At 36.2% G+C, this 18,176-nt stretch overlaps 1 protein-coding gene across 1 annotated transcript; it reads left to right on the top strand.

Annotated features, from left to right (window-relative positions):
* The first annotated feature begins 8,940 nt into the window (after positions 1-8,940).
* Nts (neurotensin) lies at positions 8,941-17,697 on the top strand. Its single transcript, XM_021175299.3, has 4 exons — positions 8,941-9,227; positions 11,419-11,480; positions 14,379-14,603; positions 16,971-17,697. The coding sequence occupies exons 1-4, from the start codon at positions 9,158-9,160 to the stop codon at positions 17,121-17,123; spliced, it is 510 nt and encodes a 169-aa protein (XP_021030958.1). The 5' UTR covers positions 8,941-9,157; the 3' UTR covers positions 17,124-17,697.
* The last annotated feature ends 479 nt before the right edge of the window (positions 17,698-18,176 follow it).

The raw sequence follows: 18,176 nt of genomic DNA, 5'->3' as shown, positions 1-18,176 counted from the left end.
ATCAGATCACCATGGACTAAGGCTGATCTTCAATAACAAAATAAATAATAGAAAGCCAACCTTCATGTGGAAACTGAACAACACTCTTCTCAATGATACCTTGGTCAAGGAAGGAATAAAGAAAGAAATTAAGGACTTTTTAGAGTTCAATGAAAATGAAGCCACAACATACCCAAACTTATGGGATGCAATGAAAGCATTTCTAAGAGGAAAACTCATAGCTCTGAGTGCCTCCAAAAGGAAACTAGAAAGAGCACACATTAGCAGCTTGACAACACACCTAAAAGCACTAGAACAAAAGGAAGCAAATTCACCCAAGAGGAGTAGACGGCAGGAAATAATCAAACTCAGGGGTGAAATCAACCAAGTGGAAACAAGAAAAACTATTCAAAGAATCAACCAATCAAGGAGCTGGTTCTTTGAGAAAATCAACAAGATAGATAAACCCTTAGCCAGACTCACTAGAGGGCACAGGGAAAGCATCCTAATTAACAAAATCAGAAATGAAAAAGGAGACATAACAACAGATCCTGAAGACATCCAAAACACCATCAGATCCTTCTACCAAAGGCTATACTCAACAAAACTGGAGAACCTGGATGAAATGGAGAAGTTCCTAGACAGATACCAGGTACCAAAGTTGAATCAAGATCAGGTTAATGATCTAAACAGCCCTATATCCCCCAAAGAAATAGAAGCAGTCATTAATAGTCTCCCAACGAAAAAAAGCCCAGGACCAGATGGGTTTAGTGCAGAGTTCTATCAGACCTTCAAAGAAGATCTAATCCCAGTTCTTCACAAACTATTCCACAAAATAGAAACAGAAGGTACTCTACCCAACTCATTCTATGAAGCCACAATTACTCTGATACCTAAACCACAAAAAGACCCAACAAAGATAGAAAACTTCAGACCAATATCCCTTATGAATATTGATGCAAAAATCCTCAATAAAATTCTTGCTAACCGAATCCAAGAACACATCAAAACAATCACCCATCCTGACCAAGTAGGTTTCATCCCAGGGATGCAGGGATGGTTCAATATACGGAAATCCATCAACATAATCCAGCATATAAACAAACTCAAAGACAAAAACCACATGGTCATCTCGTTAGATGCGGAAAAAGCATTTGACAAGATCCAACACCCATTCATGATAAAAGTCTTGGAAAGATCAGGAATTCAAGGCCCATACCTAAACATGATAAAAGCAATCTACAGCAAACCAGTAGCCAACATCAAAGTAAATGGTGAGAACCTTGAAGCAATCCCTCTAAAATCAGGGACTAGACAAGGCTGTCCACTTTCTCCATACCTATTCAACATTGTACTTGAAGTCCTAGCCAGAGCAATTCGACAACAAAAGGAGATCAAAGGGATACAAATTGGAAAAGATGAAGTCAAAATATCACTTTTTGCAGATGATATGATAGTATATATAAGTGACCCTAAAAATTCCACCAGAGAACTCCTAAGCCTGATAAACAGCTTCGGTGAAGTAGCTGGATATAAAATTAACTCAAACAAATCAATGGCCTTTCTCTACACAAAGAATAAACAGGCTGAGAAAGAAATTAGGGAAACAACACCCTTCTCAATAGTCACAAATAATATAAAATATCTTGGCGTGACTCTAACTAAGGAAGTGAAAGATCTGTATAATAAAAACTTCAAGTCTCTGAAGAAAGAAATTATAGAAGATCTCAGAAGATGGAAAGATCTCCCATGCTCATGGATTGGCAGGATCAACATTGTAAAAATGGCTATCTTGCCAAAAGCAATCTACAGATTCAATGCAATCCCCATCAAAATTCCAAATGAATTCTTCAACGAATTAGAAAGTGCAATCTGCAAATTCATCTGGAATAACAAAAAACCTAGGATAGCAAAAACTCTTCTCAAGGATAAAAGAACCTCTGGTGGAATCACCATGCCGGACCTAAAGCTCTACTACAGAGCAATTGTGATAAAAACTGCATGGTACTGGTATAGTGACAGACAAATAGACCAATGGAATAGAATTGAAGACCCAGAAATGAACCCACACACCTACGGTCACTTGATCTTCGACAAGGGAGCTAAAAACATCCAGTGGAAGAAAGACAGCATTTTCAACAAATGGTGCTGGCACAACTGGTTGTTAACATGTAGACGAATGCGAATCGATCCATTCCTATCTCCTTGTACTAAGGTCAAGTCTAAGTGGATCAAGGAACTTCACATAAAACCAGAGACACTGAAACTTATAGAGGAGAAAGTGGGGAAAAGCCTTGAAGATATGGGCACAGGGGAAAAATTCCTGAATAGAACAGTAATGGCTTGTGCTGTAAGATCGAGAATTGACAAGTGGGACCTCATGAAACTACAAAGCTTCTGCAAGGCTAAAGACACCATCAATAAGACAAAAAAACCACCAACAGATTGGGAAAGGATCTTCACCTATCCTAAATCAGATAAGGGACTAATATCCAATATATATAAAGAACTCAAGAAGGTGGACTCCAGAAAGTCAAATAACCCCATTAAAAAATGGGGCTCAGAACTGAACAAAGAATTCTCGCCTGAGGAATACCGAATGGCAGAGAAACACCTGAAAAAATGTTCAACATCCTTAATCATCAGGGAAATGCAAATCAAAACAACCCTGAGATTCCACCTCACACCAGTCAGAATGGCTAAGATAAAAAATTCAGGTGACAGCAGTTGCTGGCGAGGATGTGGAGAAAGAGGAACACTCCTCCATTGTTGGTGGGATTGCAAGCTTGTACAACCACTCTGGAAATCAGTCTGGCGGTTCCTCAGAAAATTGGACATAGTACTACCGGAGGATCCAGCAATACCTCTCCTGGGCATATATCCAGAAGATGCCCCAACCGGTAAAAAGGACACATGTTCCACTATGTTCATAGCAGCCCTATTTATAATAGCCAGAAGCTGGAAAGAACCCAGATGTCCCTCAACAGAGGAATGGATACAGAAATTATGGTACATTTACACAATGGAGTACTACTCAGCTATTAAAAAGAATGAATTTATGAAATTCCTAGCCAAATGGATGGACCTGGAGGGCATCATCTTGAGTGAAGTAACACAATCACAAAAGAACTCACACAATATGTATTCACTGATAAGTGGATATTAGCCCAAAACTTAGGATACCCAAGATTTAAGATACAATTTGCTAAACGCATGAAACTCAAGAAGAATGAAGACCAAAGTGTGGACACTGTGCACCTTCTCAGAATTGGGAACAAAACACCCAGGGAAGGAGTTACAGAGACAAAGTTCGTAGCGGTGATGAAAGGATGGACCATTTAGAGACTGCCGTATCCAGGGATCCATCCCATAATCAACTTCTAAAAGCTGACACCATTGCATACACTAGCAAGATTTTGCTGAAAGGACCCAAATATAGCTGTCTCTTGTGATACGATGCTTGGGCCTAGCAAACACAGGAGTGGATGTTCACAGTCAGCTATTGGATGTATCACAGGGCTCCCAATGGAGAAGCTAGAGTAAGTACCCAAGGAGCTAAAGGGATCTGCAACCCTATTGTTGGAACAACATGATGTACTAACTAGAACCCCGGAGCTCTTGTCTCTAGCTGCATATGTATCGAAAGATGGCCTAGTCAGCCATCAATGGAAAGAGAGGCCCATTGGACTTGCAAACTTTATATGCCCCAATATAGGGGAATGCCAGGGCCAAAAGAATGGGAATGGGTGGATAGGGAAGTGGGGGGGCGCTATGGGGGACTTTTGGAATAGCATTGGAAACGTAATTGAGGAAAATATGTAATAAAAAATATTAAAAAAAAAGAAAAAGAAAAACAAAGATTTACACTCTTTAAAAGGAATCAAACCTGCTATCAGTAAATGGAAACTGAAATGAATCTCAGTGTGACAGATTACAGATGCTATGGAAATACCCACAAACTTCATAAGATATTATTAGTTTGAATCAAACATTTCTTACTCTGGATTATTGGCTCTTAACCAATGGGTTGAGCAACCCTTTCACAGGGATTGCCTGAGACCATCAGCAAACATAAATATTTACATTACAATTTATAACAATGGCAAAACTACAGTTGTACTACTTATTGGAGCTCAGGACCTATAGATGTCTATTTTCTTAAATACAAGAAAGAAGTTAATAAGGAAAGCCAGCAGTGTCACAACGTGGTTTTATTAAATCACAGTCTATATTAAATGTGTTAACTCATTAACATAGAGATCAAAAACAAAGAGGGGTTATAATTAAATTTTTATTTGTAAAATTTGTCTTGACTATAGAAATCCATTATCAACTATTCCAAGTCAATCATCTATAAGGATATAGGAACAGAAAATGGAAGAACCATCAAAAATGAGCTGGGAATTTGTAGAGATTATGGGCAAAGCATGTTTATGCTTACAGTGGGAAACTGACCATTTAGTTTCCATTTACCTAAATCTCTAAGGTCTGTGCAATACACATTTAGTGTATAAGATAGTGTCTATGAGTTTGGGTGTGTGCATACACATATCTATCATTATGCCATGAAAATGCTCTTTAATTGAACAGAAAAATCAATTAGGCTTACAGAAGTCTGACATATTGTTTGCTCAGATGAATTACAGCCACAGCTCAAGAACAGAGATGCATTTAGAGAAATAAAACTTAAATCACAATTATCTGAGCACTGAGCTGTTAAAGGCATATGGCTCCAGGATGATCTCCCTCAGTGCCTTTTTCAAAACTTATTGCCTTAGTCATCAGGATGATTGGGAAAGGCTGAGAAAGCTCAGAAACTCTAAAGGCTCACAAAAATTTTTCAAATTTTCTAAAAAAAAAACCAAACTCAATGGACATTTAAGAGATAACAGTTCAAAAGAATGACAAATTTGACAGGGAAAAAATGAGAACTAGCTAAAAATTAGTAATTTAGTCAGGCTTGGTAGGTAAGTTTTAAGCAATTATGACTTGTAAACTTTGTGAAGAAATACAGAGTCCTCTCCATCCAAAGTCTGTACTTTGTCAAGAATACAACTGTTAGGAGAACCTAGAGAAAGCAAAAGGCAAGGGGAATACCTTATGTTTCTATCATGAGAAGATTTGATTGGATTGGATCATAAAAGGAAGTCTTCCAAATGAACAAGAATATCACAAGGGGATACAAAGTCAGCAAAGCGAAGCACCAAACTGAATCTAGCAGAAACAGACAAGTCAGATTTTATGTATGTATGTATGTATTATGTATGTATATGAGTATGTATTATGTATGTGTATAAGTGTGTATGTCAGTTCAGAAGTTTTAGCAAGCCTAGGAGAGTGATCAATGATGTGAACAAGTCTCCAGAGGTTCAGACAGGGCTGGTATGGACCTGCAGGGCTATAGTCCATCCGGTGGTTTCAGGCACTCTGTTTTCCACATTAAACAAGTGACAACATCACTGTTTTATAAGTGTTTATTATTTAACTGCCTCTGTTGATCATTTTGAGCAGCTGGCTAATAAATGACCACCCAAATATAGAAGCCCATTTAATGTACAGACCTTGACATCAGTGGGAACCCTGTCAACACTGGGAGGCTAACACAGGAAGTGTGTCACAGATGGAAACAAACTAACGTGTTATCCTGTAAAGGAGTGTTCCAGATAAAATGATTTAGGATAAAAATTATTCACACATCTTTCTAGCAAGTTACCTAAAATTCTGTGTGAAATGTGTTATTTGGATAAGTTTAAGTGTGTGTGTGTGCACAGGCATGCAGGAGCCTGTACACATACCTATGCATGAATGTGGAGGTCAGAGATCTGACAGTGGCTATTCAGATGCTCTTTGAAGACACAGTCTATCAATGAGCCCAATAGGTTAGCTTGCTTAGGCTAGCTGATCATTATCATTCAGGATTTCTCTTGTTCCCTTTCATCACTTCCCCAAGTCTAGGTTTAACAGGAACCCATTGCCATTTCCAGTATTTTACATTGGTTCTAGATATCCAAAATCATGTATTCATGCTTGCAGTGCAGGCCTTTACTAAGTAAGACATTCTTTCTAAGCTATGTTATATTTAGCCATCTATTTTATGATTATTTCTAAATATACTCTGAGATTATAATTACATCATCTAACCTTTCACTTCTTTCTGCAAATGCTATCAGTTAACCCACCTCCCATTTTTGTCTTTCAAATACATGGGCTCTTTTTCTCCTTAATATTTGTTAACGTGTGTGTGTGTGTGTGTGTGTGTGTGTGTGTGTGTGTGTTTATAAATGTAACATACTTTGTCTGTATAATGATACTTGTATGCATATTTTCAAAAATCCCATTTGGTATTGGGTATTAATTATTCCTTTCGTATATGCTTCCCTCCGAAAAACCATTTTTCCCACCATCAGCATTCCTTAGTAGCCTGTAGTTTTTGTGTAGATTGGAGGTGTATTTATTGAGCTTCATCCTGTCTTCTTCCCTGTCCATGTTAGCATATCTGTTGATGCTTGTTGGTTCTTGTTATGTTTAGGCAGTAACATTGGTGAAACTTTAGAATGACATTTCAAGACAAAAATCTCACACCAAATACCAGTTCCTCTTACTCTTAGAATTTTTCTTCCCCATTTTCTGCAAAGATCCGTGAGCATTAGGTTGTAGAGGGTTTTTTTTGTTGTTGTTGTTCTTTTTTTCTTACATTAATATATTCAAATCATTTATTCTGATAGGTCTTCTGCTACATTTACAATTTATCATTCTTATTAATCACAGTACGTTTGAAAGCACTTTGTGAGGTATTTGTTTCTCTGCCAGGCTTCAGTTGTTTTGTTTAGGAAAAGCTGACTTTCTGTGAAGACTTCTCTTGGCCATTCTATTTGGGAATCTTCCCAGGTACTGAGCAAAAGCCATTGGGTACTTGTGAGTTCCTGCCAAAACAGATCATTTAATATTGTTTCTATAGTTTGAATAAACTAAGATAAAAGGAAAAAGAGAAGTATTAGCAACATAGTAATCTTACCAGAAAGTGTTATTTATTTATTTTTAATAATAAAGAATATTACCAAAGAGAATCGGTTTGGTCTTCAGTCATTTGACAGTGGTTGCTACATGCTCTTATATTCTTTCTTTGGTATTTTCTATATACATAAAATAACTCTCACTTTAATAATGAATATTCATGTGATATGCTTAAAAGGAGTTAATTAATCAGGAATCCATTTATAAACAGTTCCCTAAGTTCCACTTGCTAGAAAACCACTTCAGGGAATAAGCCTCACATTTTTGTTAGACTATCAGACAGCTCACACATATTTTAGCACATTTTCAAAGATAACTCTTTGTGTTTTACAACGTAAGAAGCAAAGCAAGTAATTGATTTAAATAGTATATTAAAATCAAATCAGAGAATATATAGCTTGTGGGGTTCTAAAATGATTCTGTCACACAAATGCTGGGATAATGAGACGAAAACCAAGCATTCTCTATGAAGATGGAAAGCTTTCTAAACTTCCACTGTGCCCTCTAGCGGGAGGAAAAATGCATGCATGCTTCAGGCTTGCCAGTCAACCATCCTTTAGAGAAAACTATTCCAGGTGAGTCAAATTCATTATTTTCTTTTCCCCACAGAAACAACAAAACAAAATTAAAGTAATTTAAAAAATAAAGTAAGCTACTGTTTAGCTTCTGAACATCGAGTTGCACTAATGTATCTTTTATCATTTAAAATAACTGTTCAATATTTGTAATTAATGACTTCCTTTAGGGGTGACGCAAAGATAATCTCTTACCAAATACTGGATATATAAACCAACAGTCTGTAGTAACAATCCTGATTTTTATTCCTTAGTTAATTATTACATAACTATTGGGGATTTTAAAAATTAAACAAATCTCAGAAATCTTTGGTTTCAAATGTTCACATCCCTAACACCAGTTCAGAACACTTCTTGTGTTACCAAGGACCCTCTACAGGAGGAAAGCTATTCCTCAAAAGGCATTTGAGCAATTTTCTTCCAAGAATGGAGAGAAGGAAAAAAGAGCATTGTAACTAACAAATTACCTGAAGATTTCGCCTTAGAATTGTGACTGTGGTGGATGGCATTTATATAGAATATTTTTCTGTCTAAAAGTACAGTCTGTTTTCTAAAAAAAAAAAAAAAAAAAAGGATTAAACTGAAGAGAGAGTTGATAGAATACAGAGAAACAGAGAGAAGGGAGTTATGAGATAAGGGGGAGAGGGAGGTACTGCATCAGCAACAAATTACGAAACAGTTCAACAATGCAGCAAATCTGTAATTAATTATGTAGTTAATTGAGGAGGTATTAATACAGCAATTCATAGTTTACCTTCTAACACATAACCCACTTGTGTTTTTATTTTATAAACATTATTTAAAATATCCAATGAAAGAGCAGCATATGTAACTTAGTCTCCCCTCAGTGACATATAATAAACATTCAAGCAGGTAGGATATAATACTACTCATTAGATCTAATTTTCTTCCTTTTATACTGATTTCCCCCTTTTCTTTGTATGTTTCGTTATCACATTGCACTATTATATCCAATTTTCTTTTGCCTGTTTCCCTTCCTATTTTAGTACATGCTATGTAAATTCTCTATGAGTTTTGAGACATCGAAGCACGGTCTCAGAAGTTTGTGTTACCAGAAAATATACCCCAAGTCTTTAAGACTTCCAAGCAGTGATTTCTCCCTAGAACTTTTGCTTAAATATTAGAAATTACAAAAAAAAAAAACACATTTTAAAATATCAAAATGACAAATGTCTGGAATGGGGGCATGATAGAAAATTAGGGGGAAAAAGGTACCAGAAGTACCTCTCACTATGCTGTATATGGCAGTGATTTTGAACAACTCTTTCGGTGAGTCAGAAATCCTGAGCAACAGCTGCAATTAGGGAAGATCGTCACTTTCCATCAAGGTTCACGGGTGGGGGATGAGATGAGGGACAAAGGGAAAGGAGGGGGGATGGAGATGAAGGCAGAGCACATCCTGTGTAGCCATGACATCATCCTCCTGCTCACATATATATAGAGACTGGCCAGAGCATCCCTCACAGTTCACTCACTTTGAAAGCCAGCTGAAGGCAAGAGGAAGCACCGAGAGAGAGCTCCTTCAGTGTCTGAGTGTGTGGACCTGCTTGTTAGAAGGCTGAGAGAAGATGAGAGGAATGAACCTCCAGCTGGTGTGCCTGACTCTCCTGGCTTTCAGCTCCTGGAGTCTGTGCTCAGGTAAGCTCAACTGCATCTCACAACTCCCTGAAGTGAGTGATTTCTCTCGCAGTCTGCTGCTACTCAGGTAAATGAATCCAGTAGTCTCAGTCTCTCTCTCTCTTTCTCTCTCTCTCTCTCTCTCTCTCTCTCTCTCTCCTCTGTCTCTGTGTCTCTCTATCTCAGTGTCTCTGTCTCTGTCTCTCTCTGTTTCTCTCTCTGTCTCCCCCCCCTCTCTTTTAGTGAAAGAAAAACTGATTATTATCATGTTTCTCTCCCATTCTGATCATAAGTACTGAAATTATTTTTTTTTCTTTTTAAAAATCTGTAAAGCAGTTCATGGTGTTTCAAGGAAATGCAACACATTCTCCTTTGGAATATAACCATTAAAGGGAAAATCAATATGAGTAATAAGATAAGGGTGGAAATTTGAATAGAGGCAGTGCTTGTCAGCCTGCAGACAAGTGTCTCATTCACAAGATCTTATTCTCATCTCTTCTCATTGTCTAGGTGGTGGTTTCTCTCACTTTCCTTTGTGATTTTCCTCAAATTATTTTTAACTCTGTAGGTGTGTAGGTGTGAACATGTGGAACAAATACCAATAAATAAGATGAGTGCCTCTAATGCAACAAAAGTGTCCCAAGTCCTTTGTGAAAGTGCATCTTTATAGAATTTCATTGTGGCAGTCATGGTGTTAACATAGCTGTTGCTTTTCTGAATGTAATTTGAGTTGTCACAACCTATAAACATAAAAGTGGTATACTACTATTTATGATAAATTTAGCGTTAGAGTGTTCAGTATGTAACAGTAAATGAGAAGGAATGCATTCTTAGGTGTGTATTGCCTCTCCTTAAAAATAAAGTAAATTTAAGTGTAATATGAAATATTTTGATGACTGCAGTGTATTTTAATTAATAATTGGAAAGTAATTGAACAAACACATAGCAGTGGAAAATCTTAGAGAGTGAAGTAAATTCACTTATATTTGTTATTACTGTACTTAGTAACCAGGATTCGGCAGTGTTAGCTCAAATTAAGATTTTTGAGTGCAAAGATAACTATCAGAATGGATTGATGATTTTATTGGTGTAAGATCCTGTAAATATTTTATGAGCCAATGCAGTATTCTCATAATTATAATTTTATCAAGTAGTTACAGAAAAATAGTTATAGATTCTAAAAATAGCTTATTTATTAAAAACCGTATATTAGCTCTTGAAACAATTTCTGTGACAAGGACACATTTTTATCAGTGATTAATAAGATTAATCTTAACATTCCATCTGAAAAAAAAACAAGCTAGCATGTATGTGTAACAAACTGAGCAAAAGTGTCTCTGGAGTAGCTCACCTCTTACATATGCTTTATCAGTTGCTCACATCAGGTGGAATCCTGTGTTTTAATGACCACAGAGTAAAGAGTGAGGCAATTTTAAGCTCTGCCTTCTATTATCACAAGAGGCTAATGGATATTAAATGCTCTACAACATCTTAGTATTTCTAAATTTCACTTCTCTATGTAATACACATAAATGGAATCTGGGGAAAATGTGTTCTGAAATGAATCAAGGATCTGTTTGCAGTAGGACTTACCATGTGTTGATGAGCTCTGACTTTGCTTAAGCCATTTCTGCCCTAGCTGACGGAAAACTGAAAGCAGGGGAGGCAAACCTCTTGTGTAAAACAGAAACCGATTCTTTCAAAGAGTGTTTCACAAGATGACATGTGTAGTGAAGTGAATCTCAGTGTCTTTTTTATTCTAAAATTACCAGTGAGTAATTCCCTGTGGCTTTGCCCCAAAATAAGAAGCAGCACTTGTATTCATATGTCATTATGTTGTTTGTTACATACATATTTTAATGTGTGAACTATTGCCGGTGAGAATAACATAATGCAGGTTTTTTATAAGATCTGCCTTGTACAATATAATTAAGTGTTTTACTGAGATCCAGTTAATAGACAATTCAAAATCATACTTTACTTAGCAAATTAAGATGCGCTTATTTTCTTAGAAGTGTTTCTACTATAGAAGCTGTCAGCATAAAATTAAGCTGTGATATGTTTCTTTTTGAATATTGCTTTGAAGAAATTAAATACAGAAGACAATAAGCTTCAAAGACTAACCCTTTAAAATAATCTGAGATATGGTGGTTGCAATGTAATTATATGAAGTGTGATTACATAGTAAGCATGTGGTTTTAATTTTATTCAGATTCAGAAGAAGATGTGAGAGCCCTGGAGGCAGATCTATTGACAAACATGCATACATCCAAGGTAACTCTTTTCTTTGCTTTAACCCAAGGTAGGAGGGTGGAGGAATATTCATTCTAAACTTCAGATTAGTTTCTAATGTCAATCAAAATAGGTACCGTTACCTACCTCAAAGCTGTCAAGGTCTTTGGGAGACATTTCTTATTCGATAGATTTATTTACTCCTGCTTTTAAGGAGTCACATGTGTTGATATGAGCGACAAAATGTCTATAGGACTGTCAGTTTGTACTTTTTAATTTCAAGTAAGCAGCCACAGATAATGGAATGAAGATATGTAAACAAACTTAAAGCAAATGGTTTTCATGATCATTACATTGGCATGATGAAAAGTATACTGGCCTGAAGTTAAATAATTTGGTGAAACCTAATTGAAGTTGTTATGTGTTCTGGCTGATTTTGGAAAATAAAACAGATTTCCTAAACACATGGCAATAGGGGGAGGAAATATGGTACAGAAGAAATCTATGGACAGGCAAACATTAACCCTGACATTCAGTCCTAAAACCTCGACTTCATATTAGGTCAATCTTAGGCAACTGTTAGTCAACAGGATTGACCTTGGCTTTTCTTATTTTTAAGTACAAAATTTGGAGTGGAGATTCTATACATTTATGGTTCTCTGATAGTTTATTACAAACTCCACTTCCTATGAGAGGGTTTACATTCTTATCCTTTAATAGCATGAGCCATAGATGGTTAATATTTGTTCAACAAGTCCTGTAAAGTTCTGTATTCTGAGCAAAACTCTTCAACCTTGAGAGCACTTTCTCTAGTTACCAGCATTTGAGTAGGAATGAAACTGTTAGAATATATCACATTATAGTGCTATCATATAAAATTGATTGAATCAGACACTAAATCACTGTGTATCAAAACTGATAGTTAGAATACAAGTTTCCTAAAAATAGATAGGGGCATTTTTTTGAGGTGAACCCATCTCTTGGTACATTGAGAGCACAGTTATAACAAGTCTGGAATTTAACAATTATGATAAAAATTGTGATAAAAAGTGAACAAGAGAGTGACCTAAATTCTGATGCAATATTCTAAATCAGTTCTTCCATACAGAGCTCTTCCATAATTGAAGGAACATATTCTAAGCACAAAATCTCTAGTATACAAGGGTAATTTTTTCTGAAGTGTGTGTTTGAAAGCACATGATGTTGTTGCATTACAACTAGTGAAGATGTGTTCTGCCTTGGTTCACAAGTGAGAGTCTGGTACAGTCTAAGATCACATACAATTCAATGATGACTAAGGGCAACTAAAATCAATTGAATACCATATTACTTTGTAAATATCATATCAAAATAGCCTCTTCATAAGTCTGCTTTATGAAGTTAGTTAATATCAATAAGAAATGTTTTTGTGTAATTAAAACCGATACTTTGTTTAGTATTTATTCAGGTAACAGTAGCTACAGTCTTTTCATCTTCAAGGTAGGAAGATATGTAGAATCCATTCATTTTCTCTTACCTTAGAAATAAAGCCCTTGGTGTCTAACAAGAGGTTTTGTTTTTGCAATTGTAAATGTACATTGTTTACACATATATGTTCTAAATAATCTCAAAAAAAGTTTTGCAAGAGCTACCATTTCTAGAACATGTCAGAATTTGGGTTGCCTTCTCTGACCAAACAAACATAAAAAAAACAAATTCGGTATTTAGAATGAAGTCATCTTCTCCACTGAAGACATGTTGTGCACTGGTGTAATTCAATCAGACACAAATAAATGTGATGTAATTAGTTGCCTCATCTTTTTGTCCCCACTATCTGTGTTCAAATGTGTTTAGTATTCTCCTCTCCTCTCCTCTCCTCTCCTCTCCTCTCCTCTCCTCTCCTCTCCTCTCCTCTCCTCTCCTCTCCTCTCCTCTCCTCTCCTCTCCTCTCCTCTCCTCTCCTCTCCTCTCCTCTCCTCTCCTCCCCTCCCCTCCCCTCCTCCTCTCCCCTCCCCTCCCCTCCTCCCCTCCCCTCCCCTCCCCTCCCCTCCCTTCCCCTCCCCTCCCCTCCCCTCTCCTCCTCTCCTGTCCTCTACTCTTCCCTCCTCTACTCTTCCCTCCTCTCCTCCCCTCTCCTCTTCTCTCTTCTCTGCTCTTCTTTTGTCTAGTAATCTACATATAGCCATTGAATATTTGCATGTAAATTCTCAGGCTATTTAATTAAAAATTAATTTCCTTTCATGCTTTTGTAGTTGGCAGTGGAATTTCTTTTTTAAATAGGGGAGGTGTGTATAGAGTCTTCACTGTAAATAACAGCATCAGAGCCAGACTCAGCAAGTTTGCATTTACTTGCATTTGTGCATACACATGCACACACATATGTGTTTGCTTACAATAATACGCAAAAAAAAAAAAAAGAGGCCATAAACTTAAGAGTGTAGGGAGACTTGAAAGGGGTTTGAAGGAGAGTACATTGAGGGGATGGAGGAGGAAAAAGAGGAAAGAGGAGGAAAGTGATGTAGTTCCAATATATTTTTTTAAAAGTTGAGGGCAGAACCAGTGTTCTAAGGAACTAGTCTTAGGAAACACTGAAATGGAAAATCTCTAAGAACTTTCCAAGTTGAAATAGGATAACAACTGGTAAGAAGCAAGGTATTGTTGAAATAAAATGGAGAATATTTCTTCGAAAATATCATACAAACTCAGAATGTTGGCTGAAAATCTTGTTCCAGGCATGCAGTAGAAAGGATTACAAGCTTTTATGAAAACAGTGACCTCATACTGATAGATTTGAATGTCTGTGCATTATGGGTATAATACTAAAAAAAAAGTTCATCCATTCATAGTTTTATTGTGAGTAGAAATTAAAACAGAATGTTTTCACACAGTCCAAGCATGTTCCATACTCATCTTACAAACTTTCATTGCAATATCTTTTTTTTTTTTTGTTTTAATTTTCAGATCAGCAAAGCAAGTCCTCCGTCTTGGAAAATGACCTTGCTAAACGTTTGCAGCCTAATAAATAACGTGAACAGCCCAGCCGAGGAAGCAGGAGACATGCATGATGATGACCTTGTTGGCAAAAGGAAACTTCCCCTTGTTCTGGATGGTTTTAGCTTGGAAGCAATGCTGACCATCTTCCAGCTCCAGAAAATCTGCCGCAGCAGGGCCTTTCAACACTGGGAGGTATCTGAACCCAAAGGATGGCATGAGCACCACTGCCCTGCTGGGCTGTCACTTGTATTCAACCTAGACCCTGATGAGATCATAGCAGGGAGACTTAAAATACTAGAAAGTGATAAACCATGGTTTTAAGTCAACATCTCTTTTTCAAGTGTTCTCCAAATATTTGGAGATTAACAAACCCTTTTCTCTTCACTCTTAAAAGGCTGGTATGTCTCAAAGTACATTTGAACCACACATGTAAACAGATGACGTACTGAGACAGCTTTTCCTATATTGGTAACAGTGACATGTATTAAAAAATTTAAAGTAACTCCAACTGTTTTGCTAAAATCAAAAATCCTTTGTACTTATCCATAACAAACACAAAACAAAAATGTCAAAGAATATACTACAAAGATCAAAGGGTTTTAGTTGCAACTCAGAGATTAGCAAGTACATAGGAATCATTTTTCTCCCTTTGTAATTGATTATTGGGCAATTAAAATATTTCTTAATTTTTAAAATAGTGCAATAGGGCTGTGTGTGTGTGTGTGTGTGTGTGTGTGTATGTGTGTGTATGTGTGTTAATGATAGGGATTAGATTTAACTTCTAAACCTACTTCTCTACTGATGAAACAAGCAAGTAAGACATCATTAAAGGACTGTCTTTAAGCATACTGTAGATGTATACTTAGACTATTTATTTATGCATTTTGGGTTTTTGCTTTGTTTTGGTTTTAGGGTCTTTTTGTTTATTTTATTTTATTTTATTTTATTTATTTTATTTTGAGACAAGGGCTTCTAGCTATGTAGTCCTGGATGGGCTAAAACATACCATGTATCCCATAATGGTCTCACATTTGTAAAAATCCTCCTGGCCCTGCCTCTCAAGTGCTAATATCACATGTGTGCACTACCATATCTGGTTGGCCAATCTTTAAAGGGGATGGGGGGTGGATTTTTAGTAATCAAACTTATCAAAGGAACATTCTTAATAGGCACTTTAATTTTTATTGCTTACTGTACATTTCAGTAAAAGATTAAATAAAAATTAGAGCTTTGGAGAGAAGTATCAAAAATGTGAACCGAAAGAAAAAAAAATTGTGGAAGAGAACAGATTGTTCCTAAAAAGAAAAACGGAATGCTATTCTGCTTTTCCAATTGAAAAAAAAAAACATTATTTTTCAGATCAAGTTCTGAGAGGTTTGTTTCATGCTTTACATTGCTTACAGCAACATTGCAGATCTGGTGGTGCCTTCCCCCTTAATGTAACAAGTCTGTGAGGGGCTGCCACAGAGATACCCTGTGGAAGGAGGGACCGCCAGCAGAACTGCTGGTGTTTATACTAGCTAGCAAACAAACTGATACTTTCCAGATGAGAAACCAAAAAGGCTAGTTCAGATTTACGTGTCGTCCTCTTCAGCCTTTAATTTTAATTCCATCTAAATGGTACAGTACTTAAAACACTATTTAGCTCAATAAACCTCGAAAATTCAAATCTCAGCAGAGGGAAATGTCAATTATACCTTATTTATCCAGACAAGAAAGACCCCCTCAATAAACTAATTAGCAGATAAGCCAATTGAACATAAGACTAGATCTTTTGTTATTTTAACCTTTGAGTCATTTACAAATAAAATGATGGTATCATTCTGAGCACTGTAGAAGTAATTATAGACTAGGCATTTTCTTAACAAAGTAAAGATTAAAAACTTATATTGCCTGACAGTAGCTGCTTTGCCTTCCCTGAAACTGAATATCTGAGGGTTGAAATAGAATATTGGTGATAGGATGGTATGCTTGTGCATTACTGTTGAGATATCATGATTTGTTATTGTGACTACAAAGTTTAGGAGACAGCAGTAATCTGAAGAAATCTTATATGTTTAGACAGGGTTTCCACATTTGTTGCTCTCTACAAGATCTAAGGTACTTGAAACAGGCAATTCTTTCTTTGTTTAGGAAACTGATCATTGCAATGACTTTCAAGTCATGTCAGTAATTGATGGAAGTCAACATACAATTCTGTTACCTTCTTATTCAAATGGCATGTTATATTATTGTGATATATTTCCCATTAGTTTGGATGGCCATTACATATTCAAAATCTCAAAACTAATTTGATGTCTCTGGTGTGGTTCCTCAGTTGGAAAATGTAAATATATTTCTGAAAAGAGATAGGCTGCTGAACCAGGAAAGGATATAAATGATACAGACAGATTATGATCTCATTCCATCTCAGTCATTGATAAACATTAGTCCTGTGACAAAACGTTTCTCTGATCCTACAGCTACCTTGTGCCTAAAACCAATCAAGTAAAGATATAGAAAAACAGCAGAATATATATTTCATGCATCTAACTTGCTTTTGTGTTTTCTCTGTTTTAGATAATCCAGGAAGATATCCTTGATAACGTCAATGATAAAAACGAGAAGGAAGAAGTGATAAAGAGAAAAATCCCTTATATTCTGAAAAGGCAGCTCTATGAGAATAAACCCAGAAGGCCCTACATTCTCAAGAGGGGTTCCTACTACTACTGAGAAGCCAATTCTTGACCTGTGATTGTGATTGATTACCTGATATCTAGATATATAATTCTATGTGTGAATAAATGTGACAGAACTTGATTATTTCATCTTTTCCCACAATTGTGCTTTATTGGATGTGATTTTTCTTGCATTCATGTAAATTGGATGTGATGTTTTCAAATAAATGTAGATCTTGAGCATGATGTGTTCTGTATAATTTTAATAGATAATAATCATATCATATGTAGAACATTTTGTCAACTTGCAAGATAAGTTATGGGTCATACGAACAGTCATGGCATTTAGCATGTTATAGGAAATTATAAGAGATTATAACCAAACGGAGCATCATTAACCCAAAGCAGAACAATGGTGCCAATTTGATTATTTGATTGCTTATTAACTTAAAAATATATACACTGCTTCCCATAAACTGCTAGTTCATCTCTCGCTACAAAGGAGTTACTATCATATAAAGACTCATCTGAAAGTATTGTTAATGAAACCTCATTCTTTATGCTTATCTCGGTGTCTCTTTACATGGATATTTTGCCTGTCAAATGAATTGATAGCTAATAAAAGTCAACAAGCCATCAGAATCTAATGCTTTATTGCAGAATTACTTGTTTTAACAGAATTCCTAAGTTCCCTCCTCTATTTTATACTTTTAAGCTATGATAGCATACATACATTTTTATATCATGTAAGGATTTGTGATTAATATATTTTCTTATTGGAAGGTATACTTAAGCTAAATCTGTGCATCTGATAATTTATCTTGACTTTCTTTTAAATTCATGGTTATGGGCTGATAAGAGTTTGCATCTTGATGTTATCTGTGACTTTCTAAATGATTCCCCCCACCCTTTTTTTGTTGTTGTTGTTGTGTTGTTTTTTTTGTTTGTTTGTTTTTGTTGTTGTTGTTGGGTTTTTTTTTTTTTTTGGGTTTTTTTTTTTTTTTGAGACAGGGTTTCTCTGTGTAGCCCTGGCTGTCCTAGAACTCACTCTGTAGACCATGCTGGCCTGGAACTCTGAAATCCACTTGCCTCTGCCTATGAAGTGCTG

The sequence above is a fragment of the Mus caroli genome, unplaced genomic scaffold, assembly GCF_978045245.1.
Source record: "Mus caroli unplaced genomic scaffold, Mus_caroli_1 scaffold_9, whole genome shotgun sequence".
Taxonomy (NCBI): Eukaryota; Metazoa; Chordata; class Mammalia; order Rodentia; family Muridae; genus Mus; species Mus caroli.
The sequence above is the reverse complement of the archived record's forward strand: the minus strand, read 5'-3'. Positions and strand labels throughout refer to the sequence as shown.